The sequence below is a fragment of the Cibotium barometz genome, chromosome 50 (genome assembly GCF_041138505.1).
Source record: "Cibotium barometz isolate CiBa-2024 chromosome 50, ASM4113850v1, whole genome shotgun sequence".
Classification (NCBI taxonomy): domain Eukaryota; kingdom Viridiplantae; phylum Streptophyta; class Polypodiopsida; order Cyatheales; family Cibotiaceae; genus Cibotium; species Cibotium barometz.
The window spans coordinates 34,823,736-34,846,639 of NC_141095.1; the positions used below are offsets into that span (position 1 = coordinate 34,823,736).

General features: G+C 45.2%; 1 protein-coding gene across 1 annotated transcript in view; it reads left to right on the forward strand.

Annotated features, from left to right (window-relative positions):
- LOC147610059 (uncharacterized) overlaps positions 1-22,251 on the forward strand; it is a 37,761-nt gene extending 15,510 nt beyond the window's left edge. The window contains exons 5-6 of the mRNA XM_086786742.1: positions 19,956-20,141; positions 20,252-22,251. Coding sequence (XP_086642868.1) covers positions 19,956-20,141; positions 20,252-21,994 — 1,929 coding nt within the window. The 3' untranslated portion in view covers positions 21,995-22,251. The remainder of the gene's footprint in view (positions 1-19,955; positions 20,142-20,251) is intronic.
- Positions 22,252-22,904: the final 653 nt, after the last annotated feature.

Here is a 22,904-nt window from a genome sequence, read left to right on the forward strand (position 1 = left end):
AGAACCCAATAGGATGATATTTGTCGTACGCCGTGGCCCCATTGTACATCCTCAGTCCAGGATAAGTCAGGCACGAGCTACGTAGGTCATTCCTCAGCCTTAGTGGGTCAGTCAGTCAGTCAAGTCCCTTAACCCACTTGGAGAGAATCATTCATGCATGTAGAGTCAGTAGAAGCCTTAGGGTTTGCATCAGAAAGCACTCTGCATCTTGCATAATATGCATACATATGCCTGTGCATCATTTAGAACATCCCCAAAGCCTTAGGGAATTTACTGGGATTTATCTGGTATTTTCCCATATTTATTAGTATTTATTTATCATTATTTGCATTATTGGGCATTTATAAATATTAACTTTATTAAATGACCAACCTCCAGTTAGTATAAATAGGCTTGCCTAGAGCCTCTTTTCCTCATTCAGTCTTCATTGTGCTAAGAGCTCTCCTCTCTCTTGCTTTCAGCCCAAGACTAATCCAACCCTAGAGCCCATAAGCTTGCTTCTCCAGCCCTTGAGAAACCCTAGCTTCATTCAGCCCTGAATTCAGCACTCAGTTCAGGCCTAGATTCAGCATACCCTTCACCCTCAGTTCAACGCCAGAAACCAGCAGTTTGCAGCCTGCATATACCTGCGTTTTCTGATCCAGCAGTATAGTAGGCTGCGTTTCTGTCCCAGCCGTACAGCAGCAGCTCCTGCAGTCCCTGATTCACATGCGTTTCAGTCCACAGCATCCTCCACACCTCAGCGTTTCTGTCCACAGCAGATTCCAGCCCTGAAGCAACAGTCTACAGCAGTTTCCAGCCCTGAAACTGTTGTTTGCATCATTGTCCAGCCTTCTATGCATCATCAACACATTCAGCAGTCATCTGGTGAAGGTAACACAGCATTCATATGTGTTTTCAGCATTCTAACAGTGTGTAGAACAGTCCACCTTCTTCTTCTTTGAGCCTCAAGTGTGCAGCCCTTCCTCATGCCCTTGGGAGGAGTGCATAGGCTCGAGATCAAGTCATTGAGGTGTTTCTACAGCAGTGTATAGATCAGCCGCTCTCCGATCCTCCGAGATCTTGCGTTTGGCTTATCTACAGACGACAGCAGGTGTGGACTATCCACGATTAAACACAGCATTTATTCGGGTATTTAGTGTGGTACTTTGTCCAAGAGCTGGCCGACCACCATCCTCAATCCATATTAGCATAAGTCATAAATCAGCAATCATCAAGTCATTTCTTCAAGTCAGAAGTTCAACATGAAGTCAATATCAACATCAGCATCATAGATGTGTTCATAGATCTCATCTCAATTGTAGTCATTTGCTCATTAATATAATTGCGTTCATCTAAATTCATCTCTACTGTAATTGCACTCATTAATATACTTGCATTGCATTCATCTAAATTCATCTCTACCATAATTAAGTTAATTAAGGTTGTAATTACTACGATCAGCCTCATCATATAACATCACTTGTCTCTTTTTGCACGCTCTATTTGATAATATGGGAGCCAAATTGAATTTCTCTTATGCTTATCATTCACATTCAAATGGACAGAGTAAAATTGCAAATTCAGCAGTGCTTGATTTGTTGAAATGTTAATGTCTCTGACCACAAATCTATTAGAATTGTGCATCTCAGTGTTTTGGGGCTTTACTATTTATCTAGGATTTTACTGGATTTTCTCCTATTTATTTGTCCAGGGCCAGTCAGCCAGCCCTAGAGGCAGTCGGCCAGTTCCCTCTTGCACTATATAAGGAGTTCCCCATTATTCACTCATTCATCCACTTCCCTTGCACATAGTTCAACATCCAGTTGCTGGCCATTGCCATTGTAAAGCTTTACTGCTGTTATAAAAGGTGATCTTGTCCAACCCTCTCAATCTTCTTTGCACTCTCTCATATGTTTACTGTTTATGCTTCCGCTTGTGCATTCTCCTTCATGGTATCTGTGATATGCAGCGGAAGACTTTGTATTGGTTGATCCTGTCACAGAATATGCTCACACCGTCTTCTGTATCCTGAGTTTCGTGAGTTTAGCAATCCATTTCATTTACTTCAAACTTTAAAGAGATGAGAGAGAGATATGAGAACTGTACACCAGATTGGGTCCCGAATTACCCACTGAAGGGCCCCCTATCTCGATAACGAGATAGTATTTGCTTTATTACTTTACAGAGAATGACGCCTGGTTGATTGGCTGTCTAAGCCCCTTGCTGCAGTCGACTGTTGTTGGGCTACGGACTGGGCACTTATGCTCCTCCTGAATGCTTGTGATGATGATGATGATGAAGTTGATAATGTTGATGATGAAGAAGATGATGCTGTAGATGATGGTGGTGCTAGCTTGTCACCATGCAACCCGAAGGGTGTGCACATGACAAGGGGTGCGAGGATCACGATCTCCCACAATCATCTTTGGCATGTCATGGTGCTTGAAAATTTGGGCAAAAAATATCTTCGCCATATGCTCTGGTTTTATGGTCTTCCGTACTAGAATGAAATGTGTCTGTTTACTAAACCTATCCACAATAGTCCAAATAGCATCATTTTCTTGCTGCGTTTTGGAAAGATCCATGATAAAATCCATGGTGATACTCTCCCAAGGCTGATTTGGAATTGGCAATGGTTGAAGCAAGCTTGGAGTCTTATGCCTATCAAATTTGACTTTTGTGGCAAACCAGACATTGGTGTACATAGTCATCGATGTTTTTACGCATCTGCGGCCGAAAGAAGTACTTCTTTAAAGCCTGCGTAGTGGCAATAACCCTCTTTATTGCCCCAGATTCAGCCCTGTTTTCAGCATCTTCTTCTTTGTGTTTTTCTCCCAGATCCACAGCCCTTGCTGCTGCGTTTTCTGGACAGCAACGTATGGTCACTTCTCCTCCAGTTTTGGTGTCTTCAACTGCAGCCATCTGGCGTTTTCTGATCAGCGTTTTTCTCACTTGGAGATTAGACAAAAGGCGGCCTGTTTTCTACAGGACAGCAGCCTTTTGTGCTGCGTTTTCCTCTCCGGTGGCCCTTTCCCCTTTGCAGAGGGGGCTTGTGGTGTTGCAGGCTTTGGTGGCACTCTTGGTACCTGTGGAGGACACTTCTTCTTCAGAGTTTGTGCATTTTTTGAGATTGAGCCCAAGCTTTTGTGATGGCTGCACCGACTTCTCTTCATATGTTTGCTGAGTCTGCCAAGTTGGATGGTTCCAACTATACCCTATGGGAGGTGAAGGTGAAGTCGGCCTTGCGTGGCGTGGATCTTTGGGATTGGCTTGTTACACTAGCCAATGCCACCCCTCCCACCCTTGCTTCCGGTGGTGCGACTCAGGCACAGATTGATATTTGGCAGTCAAATGATCGACGCGTTTTCTCCTTTCTGATGTTGAACTGTCAGGATGTTGGTTTGGAAGGATTTTGCAGATCTCTATGAGAATAAGTCTCTGGTCGGATTTTGGCGTTGGAAAAGCAACTTATGAACTTATCAGTTTCTGCCTTTCCATCTTTATCTGGTTTCATCTCGAAGATGAAAGATCCTTGGGACGAGCTTGCTGTTTGTGGCAAGGACATCTCCACTGAGGATATGGCTATTCGGCTGCTCTCCAAACTTCCAGAGAGGTTTGATGCATACTTTCAGTCTCTGGTTTCTTCTCCTCATCCTGTTCCAGTTACTTGGGAGGAAGTTCTCCCCTCCGTTATGCAGATTGAGTCTCGCTTTGAGGAGCGTACTGGCACCTCTGGTGGCCCTGATGGAGCTTTGGCAGCACGAGATAAAGGGAAGACTCAACAAAAGAAAGGAAAAGGGGGTTCTGACAAGAACTCCAAGGATTCCGACAAGGATAAAGACAACAAATCTTCAAAGAATAAGGACATTGAATGTCATTATTGTGGCAAGAAGGGTCACAAGTCACCCCAATGTCACAAGAAGAAGTGTGATGAAGCAGCAAAGAACTCTTCCTCAATGGCGGTGTCTCAACCCAAGAAGGATGATGGCATTCTTCTCTTAGCAGGTACTCGGCGTATACTTGCTCTTGTGACTTCTCAATCACGGTCTTGGATTGTTGATAGCGGTGCTACTGCTCATATGACACCCCATCGAGATTGGTTCGAGGACTTCACTGCCAGATTAGGCGAGATGACTCTGGGTGATTCTTCTTCTGTGCCAGTGCATGGTCATGGCACTATCCCCATCTTCCGTTCTGATGAGGACAAGAGGTACTTCTCTGACGTTCTGTATATTCCAGATTTGGCTTTTAACCTTTTGTCAGTGAGTGCTCTTACAGCTCAGGGTGCGGAGGTGATCTTTTCTTGTTATGAGATTACCATTCGTGATAAGGCGACTGGTAGCATCTTGGCTCAGGGAGTCCAAGATAGTGGTCTCTACAAGTTGACCGCTTTGCTTTCTTCTGGTGCTTCTTTTGCTCTTTGGCATGCTCGGTTTGGCCATTTGAGCTATCAGCTTCTGCAGCGAGCTTCGAAGGATGGGTTGGTTGAGGGATTACCGACCATCAAGGCTTCGTCTTCTGCTTGTTCTCTTGTTTACAAGGGAAGCAACACTGAGCCGCCTTTCCGAAGGAGGCGACACACAGATCTTCGACATCACTTGCTCTCATTCATGCAGACTTATGTGGTCCTATGAGTACCGCGTCCTTGAGTAAGGCATTGTACATGCTCGTGATGGTGAATGATTTTACCAGATATACTTGGGTTTTCTTTCTGAAGACCAAGGATGAGACTTTTCAGCACTTCTGTGATTGGAAAGCTGAGGTGGAAAAAGAGACCGGTCACTCGGTCAAGGCTCTCAGGACCGATGGAGGGGGTGAGTTCATATCCCAGGAGTTCCAGCAACATTGCAAGACACATGGCATTCGGAGACAGCCTACTACATCATATACTCCATCACAGAATGGAGTTGCCGAGAGGAAGAATAGGACCATTATGGAGATGGCCCGTGCTATGCTTGAGCATTCTTCATTACCTCGACGTTTCTGGGCTGAGGCGGCTTCCACTGTTGTCTACATTCAGAATAGGTCTTCTACTGCTGCTCTTCCCAACAAAACTCCATATGAGGCTTTCCATGGTGAGAAGCCCTCCGTTGTTCATTTCCGGATATTTGGGTGTACGGCGTGTGTTCATGTGCCTAAGGAGCACCGCTCCAAGTTGGACTTAAAGTCTCAGCGCATGACTTTTCTTCGATACAGCAGTGTGTCCAAGGCATATCGTCTTTATGATCCTCAGGCCGGTAAAGTTGTTGTGAGCTGTGATGTGGTGTTCGACGAGACTCCTACATCTTTAGAGGGGGGTGGTGAGCTTCTGCTTCCTTCACCTCCGTCTCCGCCTCCTTCTCCTTCTCCTCCTGTTCCCGCTGTTTTTGTTACACCTCTAGCTGAGGATACTCAGTCAGATGATGATGACCCTGCTCCTCCTCCGGCGAGTTCGAGCAGATCTGTACCTGGTTGGTATTATCAAATAGTTCGTGATTCTGGGTTACGTGAGCTTCCTTCTGCTCTCCGCCTGGTTCTCTTCGGCGGTCTTCCAGAGTTACAGGGAAACAAATTCATGAGGGCAACATGTTTGTTAATTATGCTCTTATGTCTACTATCATTAATGGTCCTTCTGATCCCACTTCTGTAGACGAGGCTCTTTCACATGAGCCTTGGCATCGTGCTATGCAGGCGGAGCTAGATGCTATTGAACGGAATGGCACTTGGATTTTGGTGCCTTGACCTCTGCAGTGTAAGGTGATTGGTGTGCGTTGGATTTTCAAATCAAAGTTCTGAGCTGATGGTAGCGTCGACAAGCACAAGGCGAGGTTGGTTGCCAAGGGTTATGCTCAGCGCCCTGGTGTCGACTTTGATGAGACCTTCGCTCCGACGGCCCGAATGACTACCATTCGCACCGTTCTTGCACTTGCACGACATCATAGATGGCCCGTTTTCCAGATGGACGTCAAGTTGGCTTTCCTGAATGGAGAGCTTACACAGGAGGTTTATATTGATCAGCCGCCAGGATTTGTTGTTCCGGGCAAACAGGATCATGTGTACCGGCTGAAGAAGGCTTTATATGGTCTAAAGCAAGCTCTGCGGGCTTGGTACCAGCGGATTGATGAGTTCTTTCAGAAGCTCGGCCTGCGCCGTTCTTACGCAGATTCGAACCTTTATATCCTTCTTGAGAGGGGATTGATTGTTATCATTGTGGTCTATGTTGATGACCTCATCTTTACAGGTTCTTATTCTGTGTGGATCCGTTCTGTTATGGATGCTTTGGAGTCAGAGTTTGAGATGACGGATCTTGGCCTCTTGCATTATTTTCTTGGCTTTGAGATTTGGCAGACCTCGAAGGGCATTTTCTTCTCTCAGTAGAAGTACACTCGGGAGATTCTCGACAGATTTCAGATGACTGGGTGCAAACCAATATCTTCTCCTATGGATATTGGTGAGAAGCTTTCTTCACTTGATGCTTCTCCAGGGACTGATCAGGGACAATATATCGGGTTCTCATTGGTTGTTTGGTATGGTTGACCTACTCCCAATTGGACATATGCTTCGCAGTTAGTTTATTGAGTTCCTTCTCATCCAAACCCCGTCAGCAGCATTGGCGGTGTGCTCTCAGAGTTCTTCGGTACTTGCGTGGTACTCTGGATTTTGGCATCTTTTATGGCCAAGGACGCACTGTTGTTGGATGGTCTGTCTCAGACTGGGCTGGAGATCCAGAAACACGGCGTTCGACCACTGGTTGTGTTTTTTCACTTGGGTTTGGAGCCATTTCTTGGAGCAGTAAAAAAGCAGCCCACTGTGGCGCTTTTCTCTACCGAGGCTGAGTACCGTGCAGTTTGTTATGCTGCATGTGAGGTGATATGGTTGCGGAGATTATTGGAGGAGCTCGGTTGTTCTCCTACCGGATCTACTCTTCTTTGGTGTGACAATCAGAGTTGCATCGCCATCGCCAAGAACCCTGTGTTTCATGCTCGTACGAAACACATTGAGATTCAGTATCACTATGTTCGTGAACGGGTTCTTGCTGGGGATTTGTGTTTGGAGTATTGTCCTTCCGCGGAGAATGCTGCAGATTTGTTCACCAAGCCAGTTTCTTAGGCTTCCTTGGCTCCTCATCTTCGGATTCTCGGAGTTTGTTCAGCATCTGGTGCTGAGAGGGGGTGTTAGCATATTCATCCCCAGATTCTGCTCTTTTATGGTGCCCATTTGGTCCCTTTTGCATGGCCCTTGCTTGTGGGCTGGCCACCTCTTTTTCTACTATTTTTCAAGGATTTTTCCCGGCCTTTCTGGCATTTACCAGTCGGCTATGTCTAGTAGCTCCAGTCGGCCTGTTTTGTAGCTCCAGTCGGCCATGTCTAGTAGCTCCAATCGGCCTGTTTTGCAGCTCGAGTCGGCCAGCATTCCCTTACTATAAATAGTGGGTGCTGGCCTCTCTTTTCTCATTCAGTCTTGTACATATTTTGCTCCCTCACTTATGAGACTATTCGTGTCTCTTGCTTGGGACTGTTTTGCTTCAGTATATTCAGCATAGTTCTCTCCATATCTCTCTCTCTTGTGCACTCTTTGTTCAACACATTCTAGTGCCACTTTGCTTCCACTCTATGCACTCTTTCACTTCACAAATGGAAGCATGGATCAATCGAAGACAAAGACAATTCAATACAAAGTTCGAAGACCATGGTACCCATGAAGCAGTATGGCTTGACAAAGAGTTCTTTCCAGAGTACCCCCAACTCCTGGTGAACTACTTGGAAGCCATGAACTTGCCGCCAAGCTAAGCAGGAGGGAATATCACATGCACTCTGCACCGGAGTGCTATGTGACACACTAGCTTTATATCAGTGCAACATGTATACAATAGGATTATCTTTTTTAGGAATATTTTGTCGTATGCCATGATGCCATTGTGAGCCCCACCCGGGACATGTCAAGCACGAGCTACGTAGGTGAGTCTCCACAGCCATAGAAAGAAAGAAAGAAAGATTTTATTAACGTCTTCCAAAAGACCGAACTCGGCCTATGAGACAAATCAGTGTACTTGTGTGGGGTATCCTCTGTCATCCCAACAAAATGAAAAAGTACTGAACTAAAAAAGCTGACTCTGGGTGTGCAATAAGTACAATGAGTGGGGGAGGTGATGGAGCTCTACTACTAGGAGAATGCAAAGCTATATGCATGGAGTATACAATCATGATATGCAACCTAGCTAGCTCCATCCTGTACCATACAGGGGGTATTGTGATATGCAGCGGAAGTCTTTGTATTGGTTGATCCTGTCACACAATATGCTCACACCGTCTTCTGTATCCTGAGTTTCGTGAGTTTAGCAATCCATTTCATTTACTTCAAACTTTAAAGAGTTGAGAGAGAGATATGAACACTGTACACCAGATTGGGTCCCGAATTACCCACTGAAGGGCCCCCTATCCCGATAACGAGATAGTATTTGCTTTATTACTTTAGAGAGAATGACTTTGGACTGTAGATAAGCCAAACGCAAGATCTCGGAGGATCGGAGTATGGCTGATCTGTACACTGCTGTAGAAACACCTCGATGACTTGATCTCGAGCCTATGCACTCCTCCCAAGGGCATGAGGAAGGGCTGCACACTTGAGGCTCAAAGAAGAAGAAGGTGGACTGTTCTACACATTGTTAGAATGCTGAAAACACATATGAATGCTGTGTTACCTTCACCAGATGACTGCTGAATGTGTTGATGATGCATAGAAGGCTGGACACTGATGCAAACAACTGTTTCAGGGCTGGAAACTGCTGTAGACTGAACCTTCAGGGTTGGAATCTGCTGTGGACAGAAACGCTGAGCTGTAGAGAGGGCTGTGGACTGAAACGCATGAGCAACAGGGACTGCAGGGCTGCTGTACGGCTGGAACAGAAACGCAGCACTGCTGCTGTACGGCTGTGCAAAAACGCAGGTGAATACAGGCTGCAAACTGGCGTTGAACTGTGGACTGAATCAGGGCCTGAACTGAGTGCTGAATTCAGGGCTGAATGAGGCTGAAGACAGGCACCTAGGGCTGGGCTGAAGCTATGGATCTCAAGGGCTGGAGAAGAAAGCTTATGGGCACTAGGGCTGGATTAGTCTTGGGCTGAAAGCAAGAGAGAGGAGAGCTCTTAGCACAATGAAGACTGAATGAGGAAAAGAGGCTCTAGGCAAGCCTATTTATACTAACTGGAGGTTGGTCATTTAATAAAATTAATATTTATAAATGCCCAATAATGCAAATAATGATAAATAAATACTAATAAATATGGGAAAAATACCAGATAAATCCCAGTAAATTCCCTAAGGCTTTGGGGATGTTCTAAATGATGCACAGGCATATGTATGCATATTATGCAAGATGCAGAGTGCTTTCTGATGCAAACCCTAAGGCTTCTACTGACTCTACATGCATGAATGATTCTCTCCAAGTGGGTTAAGGGACTTGACTGACTGACTGACCCACTAAGGCTGAGGAATGACCTACGTAGCTCGTGCCTGACTTATCCTGGACTGAGGATGTACAATGGGGCCACGGCGTACGACAAATATCATCCTACTGGATTCTAAAACTGTACAAATGTTGCACTTCTGATGATGAGCCATCTTGTCACCATGCACTGAGTGCAGAGTGCATGTGACATTCCCTCCTGATTAGCTTGGCGGCAGGTTCATGGCTTCCAAGTAGTCCGCCAATAACTGGGGGTACTCCTGGAAGAACTCTTCGTCGAGCCATACGGCTTCGTGGGTGCCTCGATCTCGGAATTTCGTATAGAACTGACGAATCCGTCGACCGGAACCATGCTTCCATCGATGAAGAAGGATCTGCTCAGGCTCAATAACTTCTGCCTCGTCTACCACGTCTGGCTGCTGTTCATCTGAAACATCAAACACTTCTGGACCAACATATGGTTTTAGCCAAGAAACATGGAAAACATCATGCATTGTCCAACTGGCAGGTAACTTTAACTTCATTGAGACATCACTTATCTTCTTAACTATTGGAAAAGGGCCAAAACTACGGAAAGAAAGCTTGGGACAACGTTTGCCCACTTGTTTCAATCTCTGCTTAATGATACGCAAATAGACCCAATCCCCTTCCTTGAAGTGGACATCTCGTCTAGATTTATTTGCCTATCTGCTATATGCTTCCTGAGCTTTGGTCAAGCGGTCCTTGACTGACTCAATGATCTCGGAAAATGCTTCCGTGGTTTTATTAGCCTCTAAAGATGGAGATACCATTCTCGTCAAAAGAGAAGAAAAACGGCGACCAAAGGCTGCTTCATATGGAGTCCGTCCGACACTGGATGAATGAGTGTCGTTCAAGATAGCTTGGACCAACGGAAGATAGTGCTCCCATTTGGACTGCTGGTCATGACAGTATGACTTGAGGACATCAAAGGCCAACTGATTATAAATTTCTGTCTGGCCATCTGTCTGGGGATGGAATGCACTAGACAACTGCAACTTAGTTCCAAAGTTTTCAAATAATGCCCTCCAGAAATGCGAGGTAAACTTGGAATCTCTATCTGATGTTATGGTGCTAGGCAAACCACAAATTGGATACCAATGCTTGAGAAACAGACGTGCTACGTCCTCGGCTGTGGCCGTATGCTTGCATGGGATGAGCATGCAGAACTTACTAAAGCGATCCACAATGGTAAAACACTGAGTGTTACGGGATCCAGTGGATGCTGGTAGAGGCCCTACAAAGTCCATAGATATGTCGATGAAAGGTCCGTCGGGGATAGGCAAAGGTTGAAGTAAACCTGCCTTCTTTGTATGGGGAACCTTGACTTTTTTGACAAATCTTACAGGCTTGTACATGTGCATAGACATCACGCCTCATCTTTGGCCAATAAAAGGACCGTTCTAATTTCTCGAGGGTACTGTTGATACCCCTATGTCCTCCAACTAAGGAGTCATGGGCATCGTGGAGAAGAGCGGAACGCTTTTCTCGAGTAACACAGAGACGGTTCTTGTAGAACAACCAACCGTTCTGTACTGAATAGTGGCCAGGCTCAGAAGTGAGGGCCAAACTATACTGAGTACCAAACTCAGGGGAGTCGACATATTGGTCTTTCATACTATCCAAGTCCTTCCCCGTGATTTCGAGAATGGTAGCTTCTTGGACTGCCTGGATGCTGGACTTTCGACTGAGAGCATCTGCTACTGGGTTATGCTTACCAGGGATGTATTCAATCATACCTCCAAACTGTTGGAAGATTTGACTCCACCTGGCCTGTCGATCACTCCACTGGGCACTTGGCATAGTCTGAAGCCACTTAAGTGCTTGGTGGTCTGTTTTCACTGTGAAAGCTTGTCCATAAAGAAAAGGCTTCCAATGTTTGAGCGCTGTGATCACACCCAAAAGCTCTTTGTCATATACCAAATAATTCTTTTCGGCGACATCCAACTTTCTGCTGTAATATGCCACGGGTCTATTGTCCTGCTGGAGGACTGCACCTATGGCTACATTGCTGGCATCGGTGATGACCTCGAAAGGTTCGTCCCATGATGCTAACTTTAATACAGGTGCTTCTGAGGTAGCTTTCTGGAGTGCACGGAATGCATCAAGTGCCTTACCTGTAACTGAGACTTTCTGCTTGCGAGTCTTCACCCCCTTGAGCAAGTCGGTAAGAGGTGCTGCAAGGTTGGAAAACTGATGGACATGTGTGCTATAGGCCTGACAAAGACCTACGAATGAAAGGATTTCTTGGGCGGTCTTAGGAATATCCCAATCTAAGATCTCTTGAACCTTTGAGGGGTCCAGTCTAATCCCATCGGAACCAATGATGTAGCCCAAATACTGAACTTCGTTAACACCAAAGATAGACTTTTTGGCATTTATGTAGAGCTGATTATCTCGCAAAAGTTGCAAGACTTTCTCCACATCTTTCTCATGCTGCTCCGCAGTGGCTGAGAAGACTAGTATGTCATCAAGGAATATGAAGACACACTTCCCAATGTGGACTGCGAAAATCCTAGACATCATCTTATTGAACGTTGCGGGTGCATTTGTAAGCCCAAACGGCATGACTACGAACTCGTAGTGACCACGCTCTGTCCTGAAAGCTGTTTTTGGAATGTCAGCTTCAAAAATGCGGACCTGATGGTAACCACTCTTGAGGTCGATCTTAGTGAAAAACTTAGCACCGTCTAAACGCTCCAAAATGTACTCTATCCTGGGCATAGGAAACTTATTCTTGATAGTGAGTTTGTTTAATGCCCTGTAGTCTACACAAAGGCGTGCAGACTTGTCCTTCTTTTGGACAAATAGGATAGGTGCAGCAAATGGGGAGGAAGAAGGCGAATGAATCCGGCTCGGAGAAGCTCAGATAACTGCTTTTCCAACTCGCCCTCTAAAGTCTTGGAAAGACGATAGGGAAACCTGCTAGGAGGGTCTGATCCAGGGACCAAATCAATGTGATGGTCCTCAAGGCGAGAGGGTGGGAGACTGGGTGGGAGATCGTCCCTAAGCATAATGTCCTGGTGTCTGGATAGGAGGTCTGCTAACTGAGGGACTGACGATGTAAGGGATGCTACTAATGAGGGAGGGGCTGTTTGAGCACGAACATAAAGGAGTGCTCCTTCTGCTCCCTTGCGGATAGCTCGTCTGGCCTGGAGATGTGAAATCAATGGGATGCCAAGAATGCTTCTATCCCCACGAATCATGACAGGCTCAGGAAAACCTTTACAAATAGTAAAAGTGTCCTGCCCCCAATCGGGAATAGGCTCATACTGACGGAACCACTGAATTCCTAAGATCATGTCACACCCTAACAGAGGGGAGACGATGAAATCTCGTTGAAATGAGGCCTTCTGAACTTCAAAGGCAAACTGCTGTGCCTTCTGGGAAATGTGGGTGCGAAGACCAGGTGTAAACCCGTCCACATCCAAATGATATGGGACTAAAGTGCAGTTCAATTTATTAGCCAACTGGGGAGAGATGGCGTCTTCAGAACTACCCATATCGAAAAGGACTACAAACTGTCGGCCCTGGGCAGAGCCATAAGCTCGGATAAGGCTCTTCTGAGCAGCATCGCTCTCACCCTCCTGCTTAGCATCAAATACCACGGATGGCATAGGATGCATGGAAGGTAAAAGTTGAACTGCATTTGAGGTAGTAGGCGGGGCTGGAGGAGCTGGGGAGGCTGTGGCAACTGTGGCAGAAGGAGCTTTGGCAGCTTGTGCCGCTTGCCATTTGTGGCAATCCTTCTTACCATGCCCTATAATATGACAGAAAAAACATCTATTTTCTGACTGATACTTCTTTTGCTCCTCTGGAGGAAGATAACCTCCAGTAATGCCTGCTTTAGCCTTTTCATCAGGGATTTTCTTAGGTTCTTTATCCTTCTTACCCCCTGAACTGGAGCTATTATCGCTGTCCTCCTTAGCATCTTTAGAAGATGCGTTACCTTTCCCTGACTGTGCAGCTGATTGCTGCTGCTGGGGTTTGGTACTGGACTGAGATGTCTGCTTGGGCTTGCCCCCGTTGAGCTTCATTTCTTCATTCTGAGCGAGAGTCAGAGCCCGGTCATATGTACTTGGTTCAAAGTTACGAACTGTGAACCGAATGTTGGAGTCCAATCCACGAATGAATTGCTCCATCTTGGCCTGCTCAGATAACCCTAACTGCTGTGCTAAAGTAATAACCTTACTGGAAAACTGAAGCACTGGGGAACCGTTCTGTCTGAGTCCATAGAACTCGTCTTTCAGACCGGTCATGTACTGGGGCGGGAGAAATCTGGTCTTCAGGTCATGGACAAAGATGTCCCAGTCAAAGGCTGTGACACCTGTGGCCTGGTCAGTATGAATACTAGACCAATGCTGCCACCAAGTGACTGCCTCACCAGTGAGATGGGGAGCCGCTAAGTGGACTTTGTCTTGTGGGTCTGTGATCCTAGCTAATGGAAAATGAGCATTAAATTGATGAACAAATTGATTAACTGAAGAATGATCACACTTACCATCATACTTGCTGAAATTCGGTTGACTGCGAATGATGGTGGTTGAAGCTGCTGCGGGATGCTGGCTGGTGACACCTATGACTGGGGAGACTCAGGAGAGCTGCTGATACCTCAAGTGTATGGCCTCCTTTTCCCGTTGGTGTTCGAGTAACATACGTTCTCGATCAAGCTCACGTTGGTGTTCCCGAGCGGCGAGTTCAGCCTGACGCCGGTCTTCGTCGATCCTGCGTTGGGCTTCCTCATAGTCCCGTCTTTCTTCTTTTTCTCTTCTCCTTCGGGCCTCGTCCTCTCTCCTTTGTTGTTCCATCTGAAAGAAGAGGGAGATGTAGTCGGGTGCTGCTGGAGGTGTAGAAGGACGTGCTGCTGCTGCCTCCAAGAGTTGGAGACGCTCCATGAGTAGCTGGTTCTGAGCTCTAAGAAGAGCTATGGTGTCTGCTGTAGGCGGAAGAACAAGGTCTCCTTCGGGGGAGACGTCTTCCGGCTGATGAGTACTCTCTCCTGTAGACATGATGCTGAAGTCGGTGGTCGTGCCGGAACGCAATCTAACCATCCGAGGATGCCCCCACGCTAGGATACGGTGTGTGTGGACTATCTGAATCTGATACCAATGTGATATGCAGCGGAAGTCTTTGTATTGGTTGATCCTGTCACACAATATGCTCACACCGTCTTCTTTATCCTGAGTTTCGTGAGTTTAGCAATCCATTTCATTTACTTCAAACTTTAAAGAGTTGAGAGAGAGATATGAACACTGTACACCAGATTGGGTCCCGAATTACCCACTGAAGGGCCCCCTATCCCGATAACGAGATAGTATTTGCTTTATTACTTTAGAGAGAATGACTTTGGACTGTAGATAAGCCAAACGCAAGATCTCGGAGGATCGGAGTATGGCTGATCTGTACACTGCTGTAGAAACACCTCGATGACTTGATCTCGAGCCTATGCACTCCTCCCAAGGGCATGAGGAAGGGCTGCACACCTGAGGCTCAAAGAAGAAGAAGGTGGACTGTTCTACACACTGTTAGAATGCTGAAAACACATATGAATGCTGTGTTACCTTCACCAGATGACTGCTGAATGTGTTGATGATGCATAGAAGGCTGGACACTGATGCAAACAACTGTTTCAGGGCTGGAAACTGCTGTAGACTGAACCTTCAGGGCTGGAATCTGCTGTGGACAGAAACGCTGAGCTGTAGAGAGGGCTGTGGACTGAAACGCATGAGCAACAGGGGACTGCAGGGCTGCTGCTGTACGGCTGTGCAAAAACGCAGGTGAATACAGGCTGCAAACTGGCGTTGAACTGTGGACTGAATCAGGGCCTGAACTGAGTGCTGAATTCAGGGCTGAATGAGGCTGAAGACAGGCACCTAGGGATGGGCTGAAGCTATGGATCTCAAGGGCTGGAGAAGAAAGCTTATGGGCACTAGGGCTGGATTAGTCTTGGGCTGAAAGCAAGAGAGAGGAGAGCTCTTAGCACAATGAAGACTGAATGAGGAAAAGAGGCTCTAGGCAAGCCTATTTATACTAACTGGAGGTTGGTCATTTAATAAAATTAATATTTATAAATGCCCAATAATGCAAATAATGATAAATAAATACTAATAAATATGGGAAAAATACCAGATAAATCCCAGTAAATTCCCTAAGGCTTTGGGGATGTTCTAAATGATGCACAGGCATATGTATGCATATTATGCAAGATGCAGAGTGCTTTCTGATGCAAACCCTAAGGCTTCTACTGACTCTACATGCATGAATGATTCTCTCCAAGTGGGTTAAGGGACTTGACTGACTGACTGACCCACTAAGGCTGAGGAATGACCTACGTAGCTCGTGCCTGACTTATCCTGGACTGAGGATGTACAATGGGGCCACGGCGTACGACAAATATCATCCTACTGGGTTTTAAAACTGTACAAATGTTGCACTTCTGATGATGAGCCATCTTGTCACCATGCACTGAGTGCAGAGTGCATGTGATAGGTATAGAATGGTATACATCAATGAAGGGGGTGTCCATAGCTCCCTGAAGAGAGTTTGCATGTGTCAGTTCTCTTACCCACTTGGAGAATTCATCGGATAGGTTCATGTAGAGGTCAATCTCAGCTTAGTGTTAAGCTTTTACCTTAATTAAACATGATTCAAGTATCTTAATGCTTAAATACTTGAGTAAACGTGAGGCAAAGAGCGGAAAGCTGTGTTGTTTGCATTGAGACACAAGGCCTTGTTAAATAAGGCCTGAAGAGGTACAAATGAAGAGGCACATCCCTGATGAAAGGATGTGACTCTTGAATGAGTAGTTATGTCCTTTGGACGTAGAGATGTGTCCTTTTAGATCCGCTACTCGTTCGGCATAATGAATGGTAGTAGCAAGGTCGACAGGGTTGTACTTTTGCACATCGGTAGAAGTGTGGGGTTTAAACCTTCAATGAAGGCATGAAGCTCGTTCCCTGGGAACAAAGAATCAATCTCCAGTATCAGATTAGTGAATTGTTACATATAAGAAGCCAAAGAACCAGTTTGGTTTAAGTGGCGTAAATGAGTTCGGGCTTGAAAATCCGCATTGGTAGGAATGAATTGCTTATGAATGACCCGCTCAAATTTTCCGCACGTCGTAACCGTTTTTCTAACATGTTGTCGCTGTTGCCACCAAAGTAAGGCAGTATCCTTAAGTAAGGATGCAGCAAATGTAATCTTCTTGACATCGTAAGGATCATCGAGTCAAAATACAGGTGAAGTTTGTAAAGCCATTGTTCAAGGGTACGCTTATTGCGTTGTCCTCCATAGGACTTAGGAGGTTTAACTTCCAATTTATTTGTTTTACTAGCTTGCAAAAGACGACAGAGTCTTAAGAGCATCACTTCCACCTTAGGGGGAATGTTGTCTTCATTGTCTAGTACTGATGTTGTAATGTCAACTGCTGGTATAGAACTGGTATGAGAATGGTGATCCGTCTGCAACTGTTGGAACTGAGAAGCCAATGTGGCCATGGACTCTTGAAGTTGCTTTTGAAAATGTTGTTGCATCTGCTGTAAAGCTTGTTGCCAATCCGTTGGAGCTAGATTGCTAGGCTGGTGGGTTTCGTCCTCTATAGTAGTAGGCTGAGATGAAGACTCTGCAAATTGAGGCTCCTGGGGTTGTAGTTGTTGATGCCTTTGGACCCTAGTGAGAACCATTGGCAAGTAGGGGGAGCATATACATTATGTGAATTGGAGAAGGTAGGTTACAAGTTGGCGAGGCTGTTATAGACCATCCTGTATAAGGAGGAAGTTCAAATGTAACCAAGAGAACTGGGATTGGTTGTTGTCGATGAAGAGGGAGTAGAGGGGCTTTTCATTTCTATGTAACCCATAAATCCCGATTCGCACACCTGAAGTGCGTAGTACCCATATGATGATGCATTGTGGCTTTCTTGAAAATTAAAGTGCCACATTGTCTTGGCTGTTGTGTGTGCTATATTTTGCGTTTTTTTAAAATGATGAAAACAACAAGGTATATGGGCTAATCACACCTGAGATGTTTGTGTTTGAAGAAGTCCGACTGAATGCAGCTACTGCACCAGTCAAGCACTAAGCAAAAGCTGCAAATAATGTAGACTTGCGATGCCGAAAGGTTGGAACAACGCCATGAACTCGTGAACCATGTGCAGAAGGGGGAGAACTTGCCGTCGGAGAAACCACTGAGATATGCGCACAGGGGCTGGCCGTTTTTTTTTTGGTTGTTTTTCTCTTTATTTCTTTTTTCACCGGGCTGGCCACATTTGCATACGTAAGGATTGCTAGCTGTTTTTTTTTTCGCTGGTCGCTGGTCAGCTGGCCATTTTTGTGTTAAAAAAAAAATGTTGGTCGACCTGGCCTCCGTCGGTTGCCTAGGAAGGCTTGTGTGAAAGCCTTAAGTTATAAAGCTTTAAAGCTTTATGCTTTCGGTTAAAAAAAAACGTTTAATATTTTTTTCGCTAAAACGTCAAACAACGTGTTGAATGGGGAAAGGGGTGGTGACTTCTTGCAATGTTGCCGTTTCTGCCTAGAAGAGCCTGAAGGTTGACGCATGGGAGTTCAGAAGGAGTTTGGCACTAGTTGGGCAAAGCAAGAATACCCGGTGAGGCTCACAACTAGCCATCGTTTTTTTTTTCAAATTTGGGGGAAAACTAAAATCAAGAAAAATTAGGCAAAGGGGCCAAAATTGGCTGGAACATTCTCTCCTGCTCTTCCATACAACCCTTTGATTTTAGGGTTAGGGCTGGCTGATTTTTAGGGTTAGGGTTTTTTGATTTTTAGAGTTAGGGTTAGGGTTTTTTTGGATATCCTATAGGTTGGAACTTGTTTGCTATGATACCATTGTTAAGCTTTTAGCTTAATTAAACATGATTAAAAATATCTTAATGCTTAAATACTTGAGTAAACATGAGGCAAAGAGCGGAAAGCTGTGTTGTTTGCATTGAGACACAAGGCCTTGTTAAATAGGGCCTGAAGAGATACAAATGAAAAGGCACATCCCTGATGAAAGGGTGTGACTCTTGAATGAATAGTTATGTCCTTTGGACGTAGAGATGTGTCCCTTTGAAGAGATGTGTCCTTTGGTGATGACCCATTTGACAGGTTGTGACCCTTCATTGGTGTCCTTTCAATGAATAAGAGTAATTAAGGATAATTAAGGGAGATCAAGTCACAATCGTGACATTTAGTCATTGCATTAGTCATGGCATTTGCATATGGGCCAGCCCATAAGGCACCCCATCATGGTGGCTGCCTTGCATATGGGGTTAAGAACCTTGTGCCACCATTCATAAGCATGTCGGCCGTTGTCAAGTGCCCTAGAGGGCGTGGGAAGCCAGTAGAAGCCTCCATGCAAAAGTCGGCCAGCATAAAGACATGCAAGGCATAAGTCGGCCAGCTTAAACATTGATTAGCAGCAGGCCGTGAGGTGCTCCAGTTGGCCAGCATTAAACGGCAAAAGGGACGTTGTGCGCAGCATTTAATGCTGTAAAATAGCATTTTTTGTCCGTCAAAACAGGCCGACAGCATGAAGATAACTGACCAGCAGCATAAAATCATATATAAGCAAACGCTTCAGCAATAGCATAAATCATTCTCATCAAATCAGTTTACAATGATGTGTGCCTAGAGCCCTCTGGCCTTGTGCATACATTCAGCATACAATACTTCATTGTGCTACAGTCCCAAGCCCTTCACAAAGAGCTTCTTCAGCGTTCAGCCAGCATATGTGCAGCCCGCAGTTTTGGGTTTGCATAGTGGTCATCAAAAAGGAGCTTGGACAGCATATGGTTCAGCCTACGTTCAGTCTACTTCGTCCTTGCGTTCGACAGTCCTCAGTCATCATTCATACTCATTGTACAAAGTTCCCCAAAGAAATATAACCAAATACTCTTGCTTGCAGTGGGTGTGTGCCCTTCAGTGGATAATTAGGACCCAATATTGTATCGACTCTATCTTCTTTCTCTCTTCTCTTCTCTCTAAAGTAAAGTGGAATTGCATAAACTCACAGGTATAAAGAAAACTTTGTTATGTGTTATGATGATCAACCTATTGCATGCTATAGGAGATCAACCTTTTTGGTATCTTTTTGGATAGGTTGCTGTAGTTGTACAGACTTTTCATTGTAATTATTCACCATTAATTCAAGGATTAGAGTCGGATACTTGTGAGTACTTGTTTGAAGTTCGTTGTATATCTGTTCACACTTCACTGCACTAGTAGTCTTACATTTCTAGTCTTCTTGGGCTGATTGTGCTAGTATAGCCCATGAAAATTATGGAAGTCAGTATAGCCCACGAAATAACAACCCTCTTAACTTGGTAGTTGACATGTAAATTTTGAATGGTGTCACAATGGTGGGTATGCAATCTGGGTATGTGTGGATTAATGTAATCAAAATACATCTATATGTGGTATGCATCTGCTTGCATCATATCCTGGTGCATCATTTGATTTCATTAGGTTTATGTAGTCATGGTAGGTACCACTAACAAGGTGCTTGTCTGACAGGTCAAGTATACGGTTCTAGGTGCTTGGTCATCTCGATTAGTCTGGGCTCGCCAGAGCGAGATGTGGAAGGGAGATGCACCTTCGTTTTCGCTGAAAAACATGCCATATGAATTACTAAATTATTTTGGAAGGTCGGTTTTCAGCCGTGAGTTGGTGAATAGGAAGGATAAAGACACAACTGTTGAGGTATGTGGTGGACACATCCTTACTCCTTTCTGCTTGTACACTTGAATGCTATCCATTGATTATTCTAGAAGTGCAAGCTGTACAGGGTTCTGACTAGTGTTGTACGTCAGATGACGGGTGCGAAGATTGAGGTCCACAAGCACTTTTTGAAGCTTCAGCAAAGCCATTTCCGGTCCCGAGTGCTGGGACTGAATTCCACGGTGGAACTGAGATTCAAAAATGGCCGAGAACCTGAGAAGTATCTAACCATGGTGCGTAGAGGAAACAAAGTTGTATTGGACCCTGACAGGTCTTCAGAGGCTCCTGCTAATAGTAAAATATCCCAGGAAATTGACATAGATGTTGCTATGATCAGTAAAGTTCTTGTTGATAATAGTGACAATGCAGATGTGCAAAGGCGGAAACTTGAAGATGTCTTGTATTTCCTGCTGTGTACTCCACCTGCATGCCCCCCTCACATTCTGGTAGCATTGGGATGCTCGATTGATAGTGTTGGAGTCAAGCCCAAGTCTTTTGATCTAGAGAGAGCATGCTTGGATAGCTGTAAGACACAGCTCAACTCCAGCCAATTGGATGCATGGCATCATATACTTTCAAATCCTCTGTCAGCTGTCATAGGACCACCTGGAACAGGGAAGACAACGCTGATAAAAGCGATTGCCAAGGCGTGGGAGCATTTGGGAGAGACAGGGGAGACACTTCTTTGTGTGGCTCATCAAAATGTCGCTGTTAGGCACATGGCTGAGTCAATGGTAAAGGAAGGGATCACAGGGGTCTTGTTGTTGATCAGTGAAGACTACTATGTTGATTGGCACGAGGAACAGTACACACAAGTAAAGGACTGTATAGTGATCTCAGGACCTCAGACAGCTGCTGGCATGAAAACTTGGGCGTTCCGGAATAAGGTTACAGCGCCCAAGGTCATTCTCTGCACACTTGCTGTGATTGGAAGCCAAGCTTTCTATACAGGCTTGATGGGGACCAAAGTTTCTTTCATGATCATTGATGAATGCTCTCAGGCTGCGGAGGGACACTTGATCTCAAACTTAGTATGCTTGCCTCATCTACAAATGCTTAGTGTTCTTGGAGATCCTTCCCAGCTTCCTCCTTATGGAAAACCACTGCAAAGCGTCTTTGATTTGGTTTCACACCAGTGTGATGTTAAATTTTTGCACCAACAGTACCGGATGCCATACTGTATCTCTAAGTTTGTGTCAGAGGAGTTCTATCAGGGGAGACTGGAGACTGTCACAAATAATGACCAGATGGACCGTCGCTCAGTAGCCAAACCTTTGATGTGGATCACTGTTTCAGGTTTCCCAAGACAGGCTTCTGGCACCAAGAAGTCTCTATGCAACATAGCAGAAGCAGAGGCAATTGTAAGCTACTGCAAAGAATACAAGAAAAAGATTGATGAGGCAGGGTTAGAGCTAACTCCGGGAAAATTGATAATCTTGTCACTCTACGAAGGCCAACGCATTATGATTAGCAAATTTTTGAAAGAAAGTGACCTGGAGAAGATTCCAGTCTATAACGTGGATTCGTTTCAAGGGCAAGAAGCTGATGATGTTCTCATTTCACTGGTGGTAGGTGACCGAGGCTCGTCATTTGCCGTGGACAGGAACCGAGCTTGTGTTTTGCTGTCAAGAGCCAAGCGCCTCATGTACATCTTTGGCAATATGGATTCCGTAAAGGCTTCTAAGAAAGGCAACCATGCAAAGGTTGATAATATCTGGAGAAGTTTAGCAAACTACTGTGAAAAGAATCAGTGGGTTGTCTGTGAGGATGACTTTAGACATATGGTTGAGTCTATATTTCAAAAAGATGATGTGGAGGTTCATCAAAAAGATTAATATGCAGGTGCTTAGAAAAGCGTAGGTGCAATATTGTTTTTGTAATTTTCTTAGCAGGGTGAAGGAAGAAATTTTGGCATTGGCATGAAACCCCTCCAATAGCTAGTTATGCTCTCACAATCATCTATGGCGTGATGTCTACTCCAATAGCTATCATATTGCTAGATAAAAAATTACTCTCAGCCTTTTTGATCTCGCTGCTGCACACCCGTGCATTCTTGTCAAATGTGGCATCAATAAGATAGATTCAACTTGCATATGGGTTTTGATGTTTTCAGTGTGAGTCAAGTCCTTTTCGAGACCCACCAAGGATCTTATCAACGTGTCGTTCTATACCCTTCGTGCGTGATGCTGAGTGCATGGTCATTCGTTTGGTTGTCATGATCACGGTGAAATCTTGTAAGAACTCTGCAGACTAGCTCATTCTTGTCATTGTTGTGATTATCATGAACCCACCTTGAGGTTGTCTTTGATTATCAGCTATGACACAAATTGTCTTGCTGCAAGGATGGCATTGGTATCAGTTACTTGTGGTCACGTGGCCCGACTATAAGCCATGGCAGGATCACTAGATCTTGACAACTTGTAGATATTGCTGCAAAGGCCCAAGTTCTGACTGACCTAGCTTGCCACTGTTGAAGGTGGTGTTATTTAAGACCGGCTATAGTATTGGGAGATTCAGGTCAGAAGACCCCCAAAACTCCCCCCCCCCCCCACTTTTCTTTTTTTCTCCCCCTCCCCTCATGTGAATGATGTCCGTCTAAATAAATTGGATGTTCTATGCGGGCGGGGTGAGGGATCCGATGGCATGCCATATGTGCCTGGCAGTTATGTTGCCAATTTGGCTCACGTCTTTGGGGTCCACTAAGGCACCGGAACCAAGGAGGTAGGAATGGGTGAAATTTGAAAG